Source organism: Siniperca chuatsi, linkage group LG7 (genome assembly GCF_020085105.1).
Source record: "Siniperca chuatsi isolate FFG_IHB_CAS linkage group LG7, ASM2008510v1, whole genome shotgun sequence".
Classification (NCBI taxonomy): Eukaryota; Metazoa; Chordata; class Actinopteri; order Centrarchiformes; family Sinipercidae; genus Siniperca; species Siniperca chuatsi.
Window position 1 is genome coordinate 14,849,897 of NC_058048.1, and position 20,071 is coordinate 14,869,967.

General features: G+C 41.2%; 3 protein-coding genes across 5 annotated transcripts in view; 2 read left to right on the forward strand and 1 right to left on the reverse strand.

Moving 5' to 3' along the window:
• The first annotated feature begins 4,346 nt into the window (after positions 1 to 4,346).
• On the forward strand, positions 4,347 to 5,946 carry LOC122879462 (sarcolipin). Its single transcript, XM_044203577.1, has 2 exons — positions 4,347 to 4,545; positions 5,042 to 5,946. The coding sequence occupies exon 2, from the start codon at positions 5,207 to 5,209 to the stop codon at positions 5,300 to 5,302; it is 96 nt and encodes a 31-aa protein (XP_044059512.1). The 5' UTR covers positions 4,347 to 4,545; positions 5,042 to 5,206; the 3' UTR covers positions 5,303 to 5,946.
• On the reverse strand, positions 5,888 to 14,728 carry kbtbd3 (kelch repeat and BTB (POZ) domain containing 3). 3 transcript variants are annotated; one of them, XM_044203572.1, is made up of 10 exons: positions 13,794 to 14,728; positions 11,180 to 11,468; positions 10,923 to 11,088; positions 10,405 to 10,587; positions 9,446 to 9,619; positions 9,071 to 9,361; positions 8,263 to 8,505; positions 7,862 to 8,152; positions 7,571 to 7,720; positions 5,888 to 7,309 (listed from the first exon to the last, which is right to left on the reverse strand). In XM_044203572.1, exons 1-10 carry the CDS (start codon positions 13,813 to 13,815, stop codon positions 7,187 to 7,189), a joined length of 1,932 nt encoding a protein of 643 aa, XP_044059507.1. In that variant the 5' UTR covers positions 13,816 to 14,728; the 3' UTR covers positions 5,888 to 7,186. The 3 variants fall into 3 exon arrangements, with proteins under 3 accessions (XP_044059507.1, XP_044059508.1, XP_044059509.1); XM_044203573.1 differs by lacking the exon at positions 13,794 to 14,728 and adding an exon at positions 11,823 to 12,507; XM_044203574.1 differs by lacking the exon at positions 13,794 to 14,728 and adding an exon at positions 11,770 to 12,507.
• fam168a (family with sequence similarity 168 member A) overlaps positions 13,348 to 20,071 on the forward strand; it is a 34,582-nt gene continuing 27,858 nt past the window's right edge. The window contains 1 exon segment of the mRNA XM_044203576.1: positions 13,348 to 13,509. The gene's annotated coding sequence lies outside the window, so the exon portion shown is untranslated.

The following is a 20,071-nucleotide window of genomic DNA, read 5'->3' on the forward strand; positions in this document are numbered from 1 at the left end:
GTGACAATCATTTTAAAACAAGGGCAAGATGGGTTGATTCAAAAGGCAGGAAACAATCCCGCTTCCATTTTATTCCATTTTCTGTCTTTGTAAACCAATGTCTGATGGCCAGTTTTTTTGGAATTCATCACCCCGAGACAACTTGACTCTAACTTTATTTGTTCCTAAATGTCTTGTAAGTAGTTGATAAAAACAATCTCACCACCAGGTCCATTTAGTAGCTGCTCTGGAACTTTCAAACATATCACACAATCTTCCTCAGCACATGGAGAAGTTACTTGTACTTGAAAAACTTGGCTTCAAAGCTGAGGACCAAAGTTAATGTCTGACCTTGGAAGCAGCAGTTGAGAAAACAATCTCACCACAAAGTCCACTTAGTAGCTGATGAATGATCCATCTGCTAATGAAGATCATGTGGCATGATCAAAAGCTGGACCTTGTAGTGAGATTTGTTTCTCAACTGCTGTTTCCAGAGACAAAAACAAACTTTGCACATCATCTTATAAATATAATTTTAACAACATATTTCAGAGTTGGTCAGCCATTCACAAACTTGTGAACAATGAATGTGATGGAACGAGTGTCAACGTTCTACCAAGTGGAAATGTCACTCAATGTTATGAACAGGAGATTAAGTAGATATTTCCCTTGCCAGTGTTCAAGGGCAGCTTCACCTCACACATCAGCCAAGCTCTAAAAAAGCAGCTTAAAGGTGAGAACTAGAGTGGAACCACTTGTGTACCCTGAGGCATGGCATCACCCTTTGAAATGCAGGGCCACTAGCCACTGGCCGAACTCCTGTTGCTGGCATCTTTGTATTCTAATGAGCTGGAGACTGCATGACGGAAATGGACGGATAAAGAAACCAGATCCTGCTTTTTAAAATAGTGATTCTGATCTCTACCGCTCTCTAGGGACTCTAGGTGTAAGAAGATATCTGTTTGTTCTTGGAGAAAGATGAGAGTGTTAAAAAATAACTGAGGTGATGAAACAGCCAGGTAAAAGTGCAGAAATACATCAGCCAAAACTGCACAAGGTGACACGGTTTATTTATTTAGTGGAATAAATAATAAAGATATATACACATGTATATATGCGGCCCAAAGTCACTGGGATAGGCTCCAGTCACCCGCGACCCCTAACGGGACCAAGCGGTAGAAAATGGATGGATGGATGGACACATGTATTTCTGAAATCTGCAAGAGGTTTGATGACACATACAAACATGCGCCAATTCTCAGTTTACTGTTCTTTCATGACCTCTTTCCAGAGACTGAAATATTTTTGCTACATGATCATTTTTAGGCCCAATTTAATTCAAAATGAAATATAACTGATATGCAACCAAGGCAACTGGCATGTTTTCATGGTATAAATGTGTACAGCCAAAGGTTTGTCTTGCATTACACACATATCAACAAGAGACGACATATCATACTGTGGCACTGAAGAAAGTAAAAGGTCAGTCTATTCACTGACTAACAGGCAGCTAAAAGAGATAGAAGACAGAGATAGAAGTTACTGGTAGAGGTCTTTGGCAACAGATCAAACATAATATTTCAACTGGCCAAAATATTAACCGGGCTGAACTTTGTGTTTGGTGGTCCATCTGGTGTATGTATGATCTCTATGTCAGGATGACAGTCAGCTGAGATGAATTCCTGTCTCTCCTCCAATCACTGCTGCTGTAGTGGAAAAGTTTAGACACTTTAAATGAGCAAAGCTGTGGGATAAATCATTTTTCAGTGCCAGCGATTTGTAGACTAATGTGCAGGCTAAGCCGCGGGACATTTTGTGTTTATTGAATAATAGCATTAGGGCAATGCTTTCCTGAATAGCACATTTTCTGCATCAAATCTTGTGTTTGAGTTATTTTTTCAATATTTTATTAAAGCTAGACCCAGCAGCCACTTAGCTTAGCAAAAAGACTGGAAGCAAAATCAAATAAAATGTCATTTTTACACTTTTTTGGTACGGATTAAACGAGATATAAAGATTTAATTTGTGAGTTTTAAGTGCTGGTAGGTGGATTTTGTTACCTTTGGGCAGAGTCAGGCTAGCTGTTTCCCCCTGCTTCCAGTCTTCATGCTAAGCTAAGCTAATCATCTCCAGGCTCTGGCTTCATATTTAGTGTAGAGGCATAGTATTAAGTCATTGCCTATTAAAATAGGTTTTATTGACCCTTGCATGACTCCCTAAATAATTATTTGATGGACTTGTTTGGTATAAATTGAATTAATCTTATGTTTAGGATCGATACCACTCTCATGTCTGTACGCTAGAAATGAAGCTACAGCCAGGAGGCAATTCACTAATCATAGCCATAAGATTGAAAGTATAACCATGAGAGATAAAGCCTAACATGTTAATTATTGAACTTTAGAGGTGCTGGTATGTTTTTTTTGTCATCTTTCGACAGAGCCAGGCTAGCTGTTTGCCCCTTGCTTCCCATCTTTGTGCTAACAAGCTAATTGTCTCCTGGCCCTAGTCTCATATTTAGTGTACAGACATAAGAGTCACTGCCTTATTTAAATAACGTTTATTGACCTTTAAAGTACTAAATGAGATTATTCTTGTGTTTATGACGTAACAGCACCACTGTAGGCTTTTCAAGTGCGTTGGTTGTAAACATGTGGTTGCAAAGTTTTTGCACACACACGCACATGCACACACATACTGTGTCCCAGAATGTGTGGAATGGTGTCTCTGAGGCCTTGTTGACACCCTATGTCTCTCCACTGATTTAGAGGGTAACCCTGCCAACACTTTTCTATCTTAAACACACACACACAGCTGTCAGAGTGGGCCGTGGTCCGCCCCGCACAGTGAGATGCCTGCACACCTCGCCCTGCTTTATTCAATCACCCCAGCACCGGAGCTCAGTGACAATGGGAATCCCTGGGTCAAATAGCTATTGGTCTGACGCTGGCAGAGTAGCAGGGTGATAAAATGGCAGCCATTTTGATCTGTTAAATCCCCTGGGAATGACCTTGGAATCCTGTGATGGAAAAGTTCAAGGGAGCCGTGATCATACACACTTTGTCCTGCTGTGACCCCTCTGTGTGTATGGGAGAAGGTGTGTGTGTCAAGGGGGTTTAACATTAGTTCAGAGATAACACCGTTGTAAGCAGCTGTCAAGTGTTAGATGAGCTGAGAGTTTCACTGTCAAAATCCTTCTCTTAGCGCCAGCATAACATAGAGGAGGAAGAATGAAAAAATACAATGGGTGCACACAACCACATTTATAATTAACATCTATTTAAAGGCATAGTTTTGGCAAAAACACTTGTTTGCTCTCTGGCAGAGAATTAGATGAGAGGATGGATATTTTTAAATAACTCTCGGCAAGAAAGCAGACAAGCATATTTCCCAAAATGTGGAACTGTTTCTTGAGGTATGCAGATGGAGATTGATTGGTACAGCCTGTCGGCACTTCACTGAGGGAAGCGCCGACTGATTTTTGCCCGGCTGCCTGTGTCTGTTGATCCATCAGTTAAGAGAAACCGATTTATGAAGGATGCCAGCCACTAGATGCAACACTGCCACATGACCTACACATCCTTTTATTGTCATACATGACTGGCAGTTGTCATCCAGCAGCCAGGAAGAATGTTGAAAGTAACTGAAGTGCAGTGGCAGAAAGGACTGTATTGTATCGTAGAAAAGGTTTCAGTCGTAGTCATCTGGACACTGTTTTCAGAATCAAGACGTTTCGGCTCCCATCCGGAAGTCATTCTCAATTGTGACACAATTGAGAATGACTTCTGGACAAACAGTGTCCAGATGACTACGACTGAAACCTTTTCTACGATAGAACACTCCTGGACGAATGAGGGACTACACCGACTGTATTGTATCATGACACTTTTCAAAGTACCTAAATAACTATGGGCAGAGGTAACATTTCCTGACAGCATGATGAATTGTGGCATCAGCTGGATTTAAACTTACAAGCCTCATATGTTATATGTCATATGTTTTGGAGAGGTTACTTTGTTATTCTTCTTTTCCCCTGTGCATAGCTCCTACCCAGATACTGAGTGATACTGTTATAGTTTCATATCCATCAGAAGACTGAGTGAGTATTGTGTTTGGAACAACTGTAATCCACCTAGTATCTGCAATAATGTTTTATAAATAACTCTGAGTCCCTCCTCTGTTGTGTGTGTGTGTGTGTGTGAGAGAGAGATAGAGACTCTCTATGGTTATAGATGGGAAGCACTCCAGTGGACGAGATTGTGGAAAATAACACACTCTATTGGTTGTTTAGTTGGTGTGTGACATCAGTCTGTGTGTATGTGAAACATGGGCGGTCCGCTGAGGATGGCTACTTTAGGAGCGGGCCCTGCCCTGGCAAACGCAGAAAGCTGGACAACGGCAAGATCAGCTGCTAACAGATACTTCAGGGAAGAGGTGCCACAATAGAGAAGTTTCTAGTAAGAAGACAAGCTATCAGAAGTCAAGATAAAGAAAGGCTGGAAGACATAAGAACATCTGCTTCCTCCTCTTCCTGTTCATAGTGAGATCACCGCCAAAAGAGAAACGGTAACAGCTCATTGACTACATCTGATTTTGTGTTATCATTCTGAATAGTGTTGTCATTGTTGGGAGAATAAGGTGGGCTACCAATCCAATCAAAACCTTTCTAAAATTCTGCAATTGATATCTAAGACATTATAAAATATTAAATGGGTGTAAAGGGACTTGCTCAGTGTATCTAAAATAATGTGTGTAAGGGCAAAAATGTGATGTTTTCATCCATCAACAACTTTGGCCTACAGTTCTTTCTAACCTGATCATGTGTGTATTAGTGTATTATGATGTATGCTTTGTGGGTGTGGGCGTCATGTCCCATGTGTGTATATGAGGGGATATTGTGGCCCCTCTCCCTGTTGAGTGATGGTAACTGTGAACAGGTGTAACGGTCTGCCAGAGAAGTGACTGCTCCCTCTAAATCGATGATAACGGAGGCGGCATGTATGCACACACAAGCACGCCTGTATTTCTGGCAATCTTAACTCATATCTTTCATTGCTCACAGGTCCAGGACACTAGTCCAAAAAGGAGCCACACCTATTTAAAACCACCCAACACATCTGCATCCTTCCTCTTCGTCTTCTTCTTTCCTCTGCGGCAGCACCCACTGCTTCTCGGCGCTCCCTCTCCGATCCTCTCTCCTGCTCTCCGTCCCCTCTCAGATAACACCATGGACCGCTCGGTGCAGGAGCTGTTCCTCAACTTCACGATCGTCTTAATCACTGTGCTGCTGATGTGGCTGCTGGTGAAAACTTACCAGGACTGAAGCATGGAGCAACAAGAAAGGAGATGAACGGGAGGCAGAGGAGATGGAGATATGTGTGGAGGGAAGCCAGCATGGTTACTGTAGACCTTTGCTGCTGATTGATTCTTGTTCAGACACAGTGTTTACATCTTTTCATTCTTTTAGTCTATGGTCACTGGTCTGGTCCAGAGCTCTAGTATTCCAATGAGGTCAAACAACCATGTGATTGCTATAGCCAGATGAGCACATTGTCAGTCTAGTCTTGGATGCGTATTTGTGTTCTGAGATGTTTTTTGAATGTGGCCCTGAATTTCTGACAAGAGACAAAGGGGAAGTCACAGAAGAGATGGGAGGGTGAATACAAATAAATGAACAGAGGTCTGGGGCTCTACTTTTTCACTGTGGAAACCTTTAAAGTGAGGGCTAGAAAACACTGTAATGTCACTATAAACAGTAGCAGATACAGTTGCCCATGTCACTGTGTCATTCATGTGACCTTTGATACACTGAATCATGCTGTTGTGTCTATTGTTCTGTTTTTTCGAAGTGATGAATGTGTCAAATGCAGATACTGTATTTACTCATAGAAGAAGACATCAACCCAAATAATGAAGCATTATGTTTATGTTCACTTCTTGCCATTAAACAGTCTTTCATTTGTTGGATTCTTTTCCTGTTTCATTACACAAACATATTATGCATTCATGATTTACACCATGAAGCCCACATTTTTCTCCTCCTGGTTTCTGAAACTTTAAGTTATTGCATTATTTGAAGCTACAGAGTGTTTCTCTGTGATAGACGGGTAAAGTTGCACATTTCCATCAAACACGCAGTTACTGAAGATAATCAGGTGATCTACCTTGGTCACATGTGGAATTGCTATATATATCATGACAGAAGCATGGATACATGACAGTCTGAAGCAGAATAAAGGCAAGTAGTTTAAAGTGAAAATCCGCCAAGACACAGTATTGCCATGCACGTGAATGAATATTTTAGTTGAGTTTTAGATAGTGTAATATATATGAGCAGGTCTCCATCAGCTAGAAAAAAGAACTAAGAAAGGAAAATCAGGAAAATAATATGGAAAAGCCCCAACAACGTTATGCGCCAGATCCTCATATAGGACCATTTTCTGAAAATATTACAAAATAATATATGTACTATCAAATAAAGCACATTTAGTTGAAAGGACTTTCAAACAGTCCACTATTCATTTATCTCATGAGTTTTCCTTACATGGCAAAGTGCCTATAGAGCCCCTTGTGACTTATGAGGTGTTTTGTGTAATGCCAGAACAAAATCATTTGATCCATTCAGGCTGCAAAATCCCCACATGCATGAAAGGTAGAGTGGATTCTTCCTGAAGGCTGTACAGTAAATGGAGCCTCAAAAGTGTTACATAACAAAAGTCTTCTTTTCTATATTCTAGCTGTAGGAGAGCTGATAAATTTACAGATACTGTTTCATGCCAATAATGTCCCACTGAATTGAATTGAGTTCTTCTTTGGGTGAATTCTCCTTTTAAAACATACTAAGCAGGAAAAGATACTCAGTTACTAAAATAGGATTTCTAAAATAGTCTTCTGTTCACTTGGGTTCCTCCATGGGAGGGACCACATTTTGATCGACACAACAAAGATCCTATGACAGCAGGTGCTTCACACAAGCAAAGGTAAGGATCAAATCTTTAAATAAAAAAATAAATAAATAATTTGGTTCTCGTGTTACGATGATCTGTGAGAGATGGTGGTGTTAGTTGAAGATTGTCATTCTCTCTTGAGGCGTAAGCTCAGTCAGTTGTCCATCATGCACAGAGGAGACTCATGGGTACTTGCTTACATTAGTGACACATGTAACGCACGTATACCCACTCGTGTGTGGGTGTGTGTCTGCTGTGTATCAGGCTGTATCACCCCATGGGTCTCTGTATCTGTTGAAGCTGATGAGCTGGCAGTGGAACTCAGTGAGCGCTCTGGGCATGGGAGCCACTTCCTCCCATTGACTCCTCCCACTGTGGTACACCTGCACAGGCCACAAGAAAACAAACCTCTATATTATAACTTTTGTCTTTTGCAGTGGGTTCATTTTGATGCCAATGTTTCTCTGGTGAGCTACTGATAACTCCTTCCAGGTCTCTTCAAAGCAAAGAGCCATTTTGCCATTAGTAAACCCGTCGACACATCAGATGGCTTCCACCTTTAGCTCAAGAAAGCACGACTTACACCAGCTTAGCCAACAAAAGTTAAAGTAGGGCAGCTTTTAAGGATAAAAAGGTTCTCCTACCTGAACTTCATCAGTGATCTCGTCAGGTGAGTAGTCTCCACCCAGGATGTAGATTTTGTCTCTCATACCGACTGCTCCAGCATTGAACCCAGCACACTCAAATGACCCTTCACCCTTCCACACACAGGTCTCTGGACAAAAACTGTAGACCTGGACGGGAAAAAAAGGCACACTTTGAACTATGTGTTTAACTATTTATTTTTTGCTAGGAAAACTACATAAGCCTTTTTTTAATGCTTTAACACTGCAGTGCAATGACTGACAACTCATTCATTCATCTTTTGGCCCCACCTTATAAGTGGACAGGTCACAGAGGTGCAGTGTATTATTAATTGACACCGCTTTGACCAGCGTAGCATGGAAGAACTGGCCAAACTCTGCCACCAGGCGGCTCCACTGGTCCTGCTGGGCATCGTAGCAGTAGAAGCAGTCCAGTGAGGGGTTAAAGGAGTCTGTCATCTCCACCTCCGACCCCAGTGTATAGATAACACTGCCACAAGCACTGGCCTCAGGGTAGAAGATGGCAGTGGGCAGAGGGCTGACTGAGCACCAGGTCTGGGTCAGAGGGTTGTAATACTCCACCTAGAATACAGGATAGAAACGAATGGAATTTGTACTGCAAAGAAAAAAAATCTACACTCACTTTCCTAAATGAATAATCCAGTAATGATATATAAAGGAGACACTGTTACCTCCAGCAGACTGGGAGCTCCCCCTCTGGATCCCTTGGTCCGTCCTCCAATGACATACACTCGGTCCAGGCAGGTTACAGCTGTGTGCGTGGTTCTGGGCTTCAGCATGGCTGGTGCAGGTGTGCAGGTTAGGGTCACGGGACAGAAGCACCAAACCTCGTCCGTGGCATCATGGAACGGCTCGGCCACATGGAGACGTATTGCCCGGCAACAGTTCCCCCGGCAACCGCCTGTTACAAACATCTTAGATCCAGTGGAAAGACGAGAAGATGGTGAACTTTTTCAAGCTATAACTCAGAAGCATGATGAAAACATAATCTAGTTATATGATTCATTCCAAAACACTGTAAATAGGCCCAGACCCCATTTGTTTGTTCCCTAATTTGATCCGACATGTACTTCCCTTTTTCAGGTGTTGTGCCTCCTTTTACCCGTGTTCTCTAAATCACTGATTCCTAACCTATGGGTCGGAATGCCTCAAGGGGTCCCAAGATAAATCTCAGAGGTAAAAAGATAATTGAAGGGAAAACGAGATTCCTGTCAAAAAAGAAAGTTTATTTTTCTGTTTTTTTTTCTTGTGAAATAACGGATACTTTTACCTCTTGAGGCCTCTAAAAAGCTTTCAAATGAAACTATCTGGAAAGGAAAGCTCACTCTTTGGTTGAACTGTCCACAACCCATGCCCACACCAAGGCTATAGCTTGTAATATAGGGTCACAAGTTGACATTGCTTAAATGTCACAAGCCAAAAAGGTTGGGAACCACTGCTCAAAACAGCAGCAGCACTCGATTTAACCCCAAAACGCACCTTCTCAGCATAGCTGGTAAGGCAGGATCCCGGCGGGTCTGGCATCGTGGCTTTCCCCTCTCCGTGCCCTGTTCCCAGCTCTTTCCACTGGTCTGTTTCCAGACAGTAGCAGAAAGTGTGGCGGATCTCTCCGTTCTCCTCCGTCTTGTGGATGTAGATGTAGCTCTGCGTGGTGGCCGGCCTGGCATCAGTGAGCAGGCCACTGTACTGATCCTGTCTGCTCTGAGCCTCTGAGAGCAGGGCGAGGCAGGACTCACCGTCGCAGAGGAGAGTGTCTGAATCACGCAGAGTCTGAGAGAGAAGGTAAGGGCGAGACAATCACTAGACTACAAATTGCAGACTATTCTAAATCCAGCATATGCAGTGTGTTTATACCTTTAGTGCAGGTACAGGTAGATGGTGGAGTCTGGTTAGACATAACAAGCCCGGCAACAGCTTTTGTCTTCCTGGGAGATCATGGCGTATCCATCTAAGAAGTGACTTCACCACAGCCTCCTCACTGGGCACGTTTAGAGCATCTGACCTTAGGCATGCTTCCAACACATTCGCCTATAAGAAACAATTGAAATAGTAAATACCAAGTGAGTCCATTTAACAGTTCAGTCATGCTTTTTGATGTGAGCAGGATGATAATAAGGTCACTTGTCAAATCAAAATCACTTCTTACACTACTATTACTATGTTTACACAGCAGAAGCCGTTTGGAAGACAGGCACCACCCTAGACCTTCAGGGCTAGACTTTATGATATTTAGTGTAATTATGTGATCAATGTTATGTTGTTATATCCACATTTCTTAAGCCAGACTTTGGTCAAAAATTGACGTAAAACAGGCCCCATTTTTTATCCATGAATTTGATGAAATCATTAATTTTAAAACCTTCTACTAAATAAATATAAAATTATTCTTATATCTTGAATCTATATCATAACCTTAAGAGAGGCTAAGACAGCTGAAACATATTGAAAAAGGTTGTCGCTCTATCTTTTTTAAAGGCCATTTAAAAGATATGGTGTCATTTTTCTCAGCATTCTCCTTTAACATGGATAAATCATATGTTATAAATCAGCAAGAGTTGCATAATAAATTACAGTTTACTGGCTATGGAATATGATTTGGAGCTGTCATGTTAATTACTGAGAGTGAGCAAAAACAGGTTAAAGTCATTGCTCAGGCAGACAGAATGCAGACTCTGCATACATAATATATAGCCATGGTATAAATAAATTAAAGGAACGTGGATTTAATGACAAATAATCTACATTCATCATTATATAAACCTCAGCTCCTCTGATAAAATAACTTCCTTATCTTGTCCGTTCTTAAGCAGCACCTGCATATCCAGAAAGTCCTGTGTTTTGGAAAGGTCAGAGAAGTTCTGAACCACAAACTCATTGGCACTTTGGAGGAGGGAGGCCGAGCCGTAGGCCTCAGCAAGGGAGAAAAGGGACAGACAGTTAGAAAGATCCATGGTTCCTATCAGGAAGGCGCTGCACGCTCGGGACAGGACTGACACCTGAGGACACAACAACGACAAGAACAATAGGGAAAACATCCATGTGAAAATGTCTAAATGCCTTTACAGACTACAATATACTGAAGCAACTATGTCTTTAATAACCTGTGCGGGTGTACCATGAAACCAAAGCAGCTAAAATGAATTCAGCCATCATTCATTTTATTATTTACACCTGTGTTTTTCCTACTGTGACATGTCAAAAAGTTTTTGTATAGTAACACCTTAACCCTAACCCAGGTGAGGAGGCGCTGGTTGTGGCACAAACTTGGCAAAAACAATGTATGATGTGCTGTACTTTGAAGAAAAACAAAGAAGAATGATTATATTTCTACCTGCAGAAAAGAGGCAAGCTGAAACAGCATGTCCACATTGCCATCTGTGATGAGTGCCTCTCCAGAATAGGCAAAGTCCAGGAAAGAACCCACCGCCACCGGACTCTGGTTGCCCAGAGTCACTGAACCATCACCTCGCTCTCGCATATCCACCTCAAACATGGCCCTAAACACAGAGAAGTTGCACATGATGTCAACAGATGAATTACATAGATAGATAGATAGATAGATAGATAGATAGATAGATAGATAGATACCTGAAGAAATCACTGCATGCTGCAAGGACACAGCGATGGCAGGGAAAACTGTGTTCCTGGACCTTAATGGTGAAGTCAAACATCAAGCCTTGCTCCCTGAATGATCTGAGCATGCCCAGCAGCTGGAGTCCATGTGACTCAGACATCCGCAGCAGGGTCCTGCACTCTGGGACCCCGTTGCATTGTGGAGTACTGCCAGGTTTACTACTGGGAGGGCTGCTGCTGCAGGAGTTGTGGGCGTTGGTGATACAGGAGGACGACTCTTGAGGTTCATCCATCTTCGCAAATTCTGACAATATTTTAAAAAAGTTAAAGGTTATAATGCATTTTCAAAGGATGTAGTGAGTCGGAGCCTGTCCTCATATATTATGTGAATGAGTGTGTGTGTCTTGACACAGAGTAGTGATAAGAAAAGGGAATTCATAAAATAATCTAGTTCACTTCAGCATATCTGTAACAGACAGTCCCACTCTACCATACAAGCATAATATTACTGAAAACAGTTCAGAGGAAAAAGCTTGGGTTGTGTCTAGCACATTCAGTATTATCACATAATTATTCAGCTCAAATTGAAGATATTACACACTTACCTTAGATAATGTATCGCTGTTAAAAGTCAAACATATATAAGTAATAGCAATACCTGTGAAATATGCAGGTAGGAAGTCTGAAGCAGGACAAGCGGTAGTCACTGGTCAGCACCTCGGACAGCGCTCTTTCTCGTGCCATTCTAACTTCCGGAAACGTGAAATCACGCGAGGACTCGCTTAGCTTATTTTTTTGTTGTTGTTGCGGTTATACTTGTCGCTAACATAATCTTTACTGAAATTGTTTGCTGTTTTGTTAATAATAATGAGATATTTATCTCGTTAATAAACCTCTCAGTTGTGTGCGTACAAAAGGCTCTTTGTTTGCGGTACAGGGAGGCGCAATGACTGCTGGGAAATGTAGTTTTCTCTTATTGGTCGTCTTACAGACTGCAGGTCTTTGCTAAAAACTCGTTGAGTCTGCTAAATTCGTGGCTAAGGTTTAGTGCATTAGTCTATGGTTTGTGGTTTAACCGTTATCAGTTGCAGACATATATTAATGAGGGTTCACAAATACTACAGGCTGTTTACTAGTAAATCTTTTGTCTCTGTTTATGTTGGTATTTGCTATGCAGATAGCCTAGTCATTGTTTTTTATTTATTTATTTTCACAAATTGTACCTGCAGTGGTACCTGAGATACATTAAATTAAATGCAGCAACCATGCGACTTAATACTTAGATAATATGATATAAAAATGAACGGCTCACAATGTTTATAATAATCTCATTGGTGGTAATTCATGTTACAGCACAAATGACGGTCTAAGAAGTAAGGGTTATTTAAACAGATAATTTAAATAAAAATAAAATAAAATAAATTGCATTTGAGCAAAAACTGTATTCATTATATACAATATACTGCAAACAAACCCTAATAGGCCGTGTATATTTAGATCACCACTGGATGTCGCTGCCTTCCCGTGAAGCAAAAATGTGTGGTTGTGCTTATGCATGAAGCAAAGGCCACTGAATCTGAATTATTGAACGTGAATTTCCGACGATTCTGCAGTACCGTTTCACCACCACAGTGCTGCTGACCAAATAACACACTTTCCTACCTGGAAATGTTGATTACAAACATACATAACAGCAGGCTTTTGCAGACATACACTAATACCACATCAGCGTGTGTTACTCCTGGTAATAACAATAATAATATACGCAACGACATACTGGTATAAGGTTATCCCTCATCAACACAAAAACCACGGACTCAATCAATAAAGTGCAAACACACAAAAAAAGAACAAAGAACTAAAAATGTGATTATACAACAGCCAATCAATTAGACTATCTTCCTCCATCTGCATAATCCATATCACTTAAACTAGCCTATAATAGTCGATTTGTACTAACGCTTAAAATAAAATGCTCCGTAATATCAGTCAAAATGAGCAACATAAACTAATGCCATTCCGTCACGCATTTACTGTTGTGGTTATAAGTCCGAAACATGTTGATCTACATATTATTATGATCATTTGGCTATTACTAAAGCTCCTCTCTCCTTGCATCCCTGCATCCCTCCCTTCCTCTCTCCCTCTCTCCCTCCCGGCAGTGCATCCCCATCCCCCACACGGTGACCGTCTCTTCGGGTGAAAGCTGTCTTCCCTGCGCCACTGGCCCGACAAAAACGTTGCTGTAGCAGAGCCAGTCCGCACCGACCAGAGGCAGAGCAGACACACGGGAGAAAGCACGTACGCACACGGGGAATCTTTTTTTGTTCGACCGAGTGACTTTGGTAAGTCTTGTCCGCTGTTTATCATGGAGGGCAGGAATGTCCATGTGTCGACTTGCTAGTTATTCGTTATTTTTCTGTCTTTTCTTTCCCCTCCGTATCCCTTCAATTGTCTTCCGTGGTGGCTACAGTGGGGAACTGTCGAGCTAAGCTAAACGCGCTAGCTCAAATAGCGGAATAAAACTGATACTACCTATGTCGCATCGGTAAGGGTTTTAACGGTAGTGGTTTGCGGCCAGGCGGTAAAATTTCCAGCTGTTTTTCCGGTGCAGTCCAGGCCGACCTACCGTGAGTGTTTTTCTTTGTCATTTGCTAATCTTTGCTCCAGCTAGCTCGCTAATTAGCAATTTGAGCAGCGCGTGCCGAGGGATGCAGGGATGCTACGGCGGGTTAGCTGTTGTCTTTTCAGGCTAGCGGACAAGCTAAGCTAACGTTAGTATTATGTGACCCGTATAGATTCTTGCATGGGGTGCTAAGGAATGGTTGAATAGACATGCTAACGGTAGCTAATCTAGTGATAATTGGCAAGATGGCATCGCGGTGTTGTTATCTAGAAATCGGTGGATTTTCAAAATGGTGTCTTAAGCTTGTTTGAGTGTGACCATTTTTGTCCAACCATGGCTGTTTTGGCGTAGCTTGCTATCTCAGGAATGCAGTGCACTGCCAGTGCATGCCATACTCTGATGGATATAACTACATATTAACCACTGAAGTGGTGGTAAATACTAATGCCTGCGTAACAGGCTGTATCCTCCAGGCTACAGCCACCATTATGAACAAAACTGTTGTATTTTGGAGTGGAACTAATTGTTTTCAAGTGAGTTTTGTACTGAATCTGCGGTGTGTTTGAAAAGATTGTCGGCCTAAAATGTCTATTCTGCATACGTCTACGCACCAACTTCTTCTTATGTTCATAATAAACGTGGTTCCTCTTGAGGTTCAGTTTAAGTTACATGAAGGCCCCAGCTACGGTCAGAATAAGTATTACACATGCAAAATGCAGATTTATCTTGGTGTGTTTGATGCAGACATTAGGGCAGCAGCTAGTGATTATTTTCATCATCGATTAATTTGCCGACCAGATTTTGATAAAACAATTATTGTTCCCTCTACAGAATTACAGAAAATGGTGAAAAATGCCCATTACAATTTCTCAAAGCAATGACATGTTAAAATGGCTTGATCAACTGTCCCAAACAAAAGCAAAATATTTTTTTACAATGACATTAAATAGACAAAAGCAGCAAATCCTCCTACACATAGCAAATGTTTCATTCAGTGTCACTTTTGCTTGATTAGCAACTTAAACGATTCATTGATTATCAAAACTCTTAATTAGTTTTCTTTAGGTCAACTGGCTGATTCATCAACTACCCATATCGTTTCAGCACAGGTAGAGATGCCATCACTGTACTCACTGACAACTCAGAATACAAACTGAATGGAGCCTCAGGATTACACAAAATGCTAAAGGCATATTTTTCTTCTTCTCTCTTATGACTAGTCTTATCAGTGAAATGAATCCTCTTCGCGATCATCTCTTTTTTGGGGGGGATTACCTGCTTTAGTCACTGACTACTAATCTCATGTAATTCAAAAAACCTTATCTGTCTAAAAGGATTTCTGAGATACTACTGTTTTTGGCACCCCCCAGAGTACCGCAGTATAAGTAAAGTGTGTGCAGTTCAAATATTATTCTGCAGGGAGTGGAAGAAGCACTGCTCCATGTATGTTAGACATGTATGTGGCTTATTTTTATTTTTTGATGTAAATTAGGTTAAAATAAATTACTTTTTCACTGTAACCTCTAATAGGAATCCTTTTCTTCATGGTGCCAAACAACATAAGAGGCATATTGATTCTACCACAAATTATAAAGGCTTTGTGAAGCATCTGGCATCTGGCTTTGTGAAGCTGAATTGCTTCCCCAAGATGAAGGCATATTAAATGCAAGGACAATGGCCATCCTTGAGAAATCCACTCAAATTACAGAATATTGGTGGCAGAGTTATTTTTAAAAAGCTATAATAAAAAAGTGTTGCTGAACTAAGCTAAATATCTGTCAGAGCATAGAGATATGTCTAAGTATTTGGCTGTTCAATTTCATCTTTAGTCTAAGGTGACCCCTGTCTGCCATGCTAGAGGAAAAGGGGGGGCATGCAGGTTTTGGCATGCGTTGAGTGCAGCCTCATGTGTATGAATGGTTGGCTGTACAATGCAGCCGTAAAACTGTCAAGACTATACAAAGCTGGAGTCACTTAATGTTGTGAGAGTCAGTGGTTCTATAACAGGCTGTTGTCTTTCTAGCACTTCATTCCCATGTGGTTTGAACCACTTAATGAGTTGCCCATCAGAGATCTGTGAACAAAATGCTGACAGACGGCAGCTTCCAGATTCACTCTCCTCTTGTGTGCAGCCCACAGTCCCTCAACTTGATGACCAACATTTTTTGTAATAGAGACCAGCAGATATGAACAACTGCGTGGTTGGACTAGCTGGAAAGTCGGTGATGTTTAACAACGAGGTAGCCATATTTGAATACCACTGGATTTCATCATGGTTGTCATTTATCATTGTATATTGAGTTATACTTTGAGTGTTAAAATAGCCTACATTGCTTTGGGCTGACATTTAACAAACTTACACCACCATCCCCCAGTAGTCAAAATTGGAGAAACATTCCTCACTTCACCATCTACATCTGTATTAATGCTCTCTTTTGTTTGAATTAATATATTGTTATATCCATTTGTACTGTGGGGTGTGATCAACACTGAAGGGCACATTTACAGTGGTGGGAGATGCTCTCCATACACTGCTAGTAAGAAATGTTGATCAGATTTGGCATTGTTGCACCTGTCCTGTCGACAGTGCCAATGGTGTTAAATTTTAATCAGTTCAATCAGTGATATACTCACGTTCACGTTACCTGGTCAGTGACCTTTTCACTGCATACCAACAGTAAGAAGGTGAAAAAAATAGATTGCTACAGGCTACACTAGATTTTCCTTTGTTTTTGATGTAGTTTGAACATGTTGAAAGTCATGAATTGCAGCTTTAATGAAAAGGATACAAATGTTCAACTAACATAACGATCTGCTGATTTTTTTATTTTATTTTAATAAACAATTAATTGTTTTGTCAATTAAACACAAGAAAATAATTTTTTAGAAATCAGAGCCCAAACTGACGTCACCGCGTCTTTTGTCCGACCAACAGTCCAAAACCCAAAGATATTAATTTTACTATAATTTAAGACAAGAAAAAGCAGCAAATGCTTGCATTAGAAAAGCTGGAGGCATTAAATATTTGGCATTTTTGCTTGAAAATTGACGAATGATTAATCAAATTTCAAAATAGTTGCAGATTAATTTTCTGTTGATAACTGGTTAATGGACTAACCGCTGCAGCTCTTCAAAGTGGACGGTTCCGGTGAGCCTGGCCGTTGACATCTTGACAGTCCCTGGCTCTGGCCAATCCAAAAATGGGCAAAGAGGTGGAGCAGAGGCGGGCCAAATGGAGCCTGGTTGATGAAACCACCTAGCGGCAAGCCACCTGATAGGGCACCCACCTATCACTCAAAGCGGTCATGTCCTTAATTATGCATAACTTTAAGCCTTAATATAATTTAAACGAGTGAGTTATATAAAAATTCACCCCTGTACAGTTGTCATGAACGGGGAAATTAGCTATAGAGACCAAAACCGTTTTTTTAACCATTTCTGCTGTAAAGTTGTGCATTTTAACACGGGGTCTAATGGGATTGACTAGCTTCTGGAGCCAGCCTCAAGTGGCCATTTGAGGAACTGCAGTTTTTGGCACTTTGGCTTCATTTTTCAGCCCTGGAGGTTTCCGCTTGGTAAGAGCCAGTACACCCTATTTTTTAATTTTGGCAAATGTTGAATTATCTTATCAGTGATAACAAATGTCTTTAAGGCATCCTCAAGTAACATTGTGCTCTGTACTACTATGCTGACCTACAATCACTTTGTAGAATCAGTGTGCCACATTCGTTTGTATTGAGTTTGAAATGAGATGAGCTCATTGTTTGGGAAGATCAACCCGTTGACATGACGTACCTGAACAGATTCCTAACCAGCATTGTCTGGATACATACATCATTGCTTGGTGATTGATCTTTGATCTAAGTGTGTGTGTGTGTGTGTGTGTGTGTGTGCGCGCACTTGTGTGCATATATGCAGTAGCAGGTGGGAATAAAGGACTAGGATAAAAGGTTGAACTGATCCCTGGAGGCAGTTGTAATGCATTCAGCTGTCAGTCATACTGGGGGGTCTTCAACTGTGGCCATATATGTACACATGTCTGAGCCGCAGGCTGTTGTTTCATTAGTGATATCTACAGTCATGATCAATAGTATTTTTTCATGATGTTGTCCAGTAGCGGTGTTCAAAATGAACATATATCTAATTATACTTAAGGGATACCTGCCAAGTTAAAACAAAATAAAGTATTCGTAAAAATAAGTTTTTAGAGTGCTGTTAATGAGCACTATTGTACCACAACACAATGCAGAGCGGTAATGGAAGAGCTTCTATGAGCAGGTAAAAAGCCGACAAATTGTGTAGAGCGACGTGACTGCTCGCATGGCGGCTCAGTCAACAAAGAAAAAACATTTTGCTTTCTCCTGCAAGCAGTAGCCTGGCTGTTCACACCAGAAGCACATTTCTCCTGGCCAGTCAACAAGCAATTCTGCCCCTTTACTCTTTTCTAATCACAATAAAGCGCTAATAATGTCTTTTATAATAACCTCATGAATGTATAACTTAAAGCTTTGAATGTGTTTCTGCGGGGTGTCGATTCTTCTGCAACAATGAAGTTAAAAGGATCGTCTTGTGTGATGATCTGTGGGGAGGGGCAGACACAGGCCTGTGTGTGTGTCTGCTCGTCTCTCTCTCGGAATAAGTATGTAATTTAAAAAACACAGTCACAAACAGCATTGATACTATTTCTAATAAATATAGTGGATAGGCAGATCTTGATATTTCATCATTGGGGGTCACTCCAGGAGAAGAAGAGGGAGAGGGCAGAGAAATCTCTCAATCAGATCATTTATATCATATATAATATCAATCCATATCATCTATAATAGATTATCAGTGTGTTTTCTTGCCAGATTTGCTTGCGGCACACAGAAAAATTGACCAGACGCGGAAACTATCGCTGCTGAGTGCCATCAGACCGCTGAGCTCTGCGCTACAACGCGCTCTGTCTGAACAGCCTAATTGGTTAACATGGGCACCTAAAGGAAGCGGGCAGCGCTTCGGGGCACATCGCAGCGCTGCTGCCTCCTGTGTGTCCCCTTCTCAAAAAAGTCCAGTGTACTCTGGTCAGCTCCCAGAGGCCTAAGCAGGCACCGCCCGCAAACTCCAAGCACAGACAACTGCTTTTCAAGTCAACGCAGGCATCTAAACTCATCTAACCAAGTTGAGCTGCAATTCTACCTTGAATATCATCTAAATAACCGCTTCTAAACCAAAAACTTCACAACTGCACGTGTTTGAGCAGGAATCTGAATGGAGATCGGTGAACATCAGCAACGAAGATTACAGGTTTCCCTGACATTTTACTCAGGTAAATACTTCTATTTATGTCTCTGTCATGTTAGGTTAATACTAAAGCATAAACTCTCCAAACCTTAAACATACTCTCTTTCATTTGTCTTGACAGGTACATTTGTTAGAAATGGACTACAAAGCCCAGTCAAACATTTGTTGTGAGGAGATGTAGCGACAACGTATTTGTTGAACGATATGTAACAATAGAAGATGTGTCATTAGTCAAGTAATTATCTCTGGTACGAAGACACCTAATAAATGTACAAAAGTAATCAAATTAATAAGTACTGTAGCCGCTCTCCCAATGTGTTATCCTGATTGTACACATTAGTTGCGTCAGACCAGTAACACTTAACCATAATGAGGCAGCAACTTAATGGAATCTGGTCGCCACGATGAAATGCAAAGACCAGAAATAAATGCAGGGGTTGCACAGCTGCATGAGATCTGAAAATACAAATTATACCCACAGTTGTCTAATGTTGCATTCCTTCCACCACAGCAACAGCAGAAACACAAAATGGTACTGTACATTAGTTTCTTGTATACTACTATGGAATTGGGGCACGGTGTTTGCGTTTTGATTCTCTACACCCAGCACCCTGCTGTATCTAATCATCTGACAGCTAGCTTACACCTGGGATGCTTTTCGAATAGGTCTTTTTCACAAAAAACATTTTGATATGTGACAGTAGGGAAAGCACAGAAATCATAAAATTAATGATGGCTGAATTTCTTTTAGCTGCCCCACTTTCAGGGTTGTGGTATTGTCACACTGTCATGGCTTACTAGAACACTAAAACACTTAAACCGGGGCCAAAGCAGAAACCTCGGGCAGAACCAGGCTCAATGGTGGGCGGCCATCTGCCGCTGCCGTGTAGGTTTTGAGAGAGACAGAGAGTTAACTGGCCAGTAACACCTCTGCTTTTCACACTATGACAATTTGTTGAACCACAGTAACAACGTAATAATTGATTTATTTAAGCTCC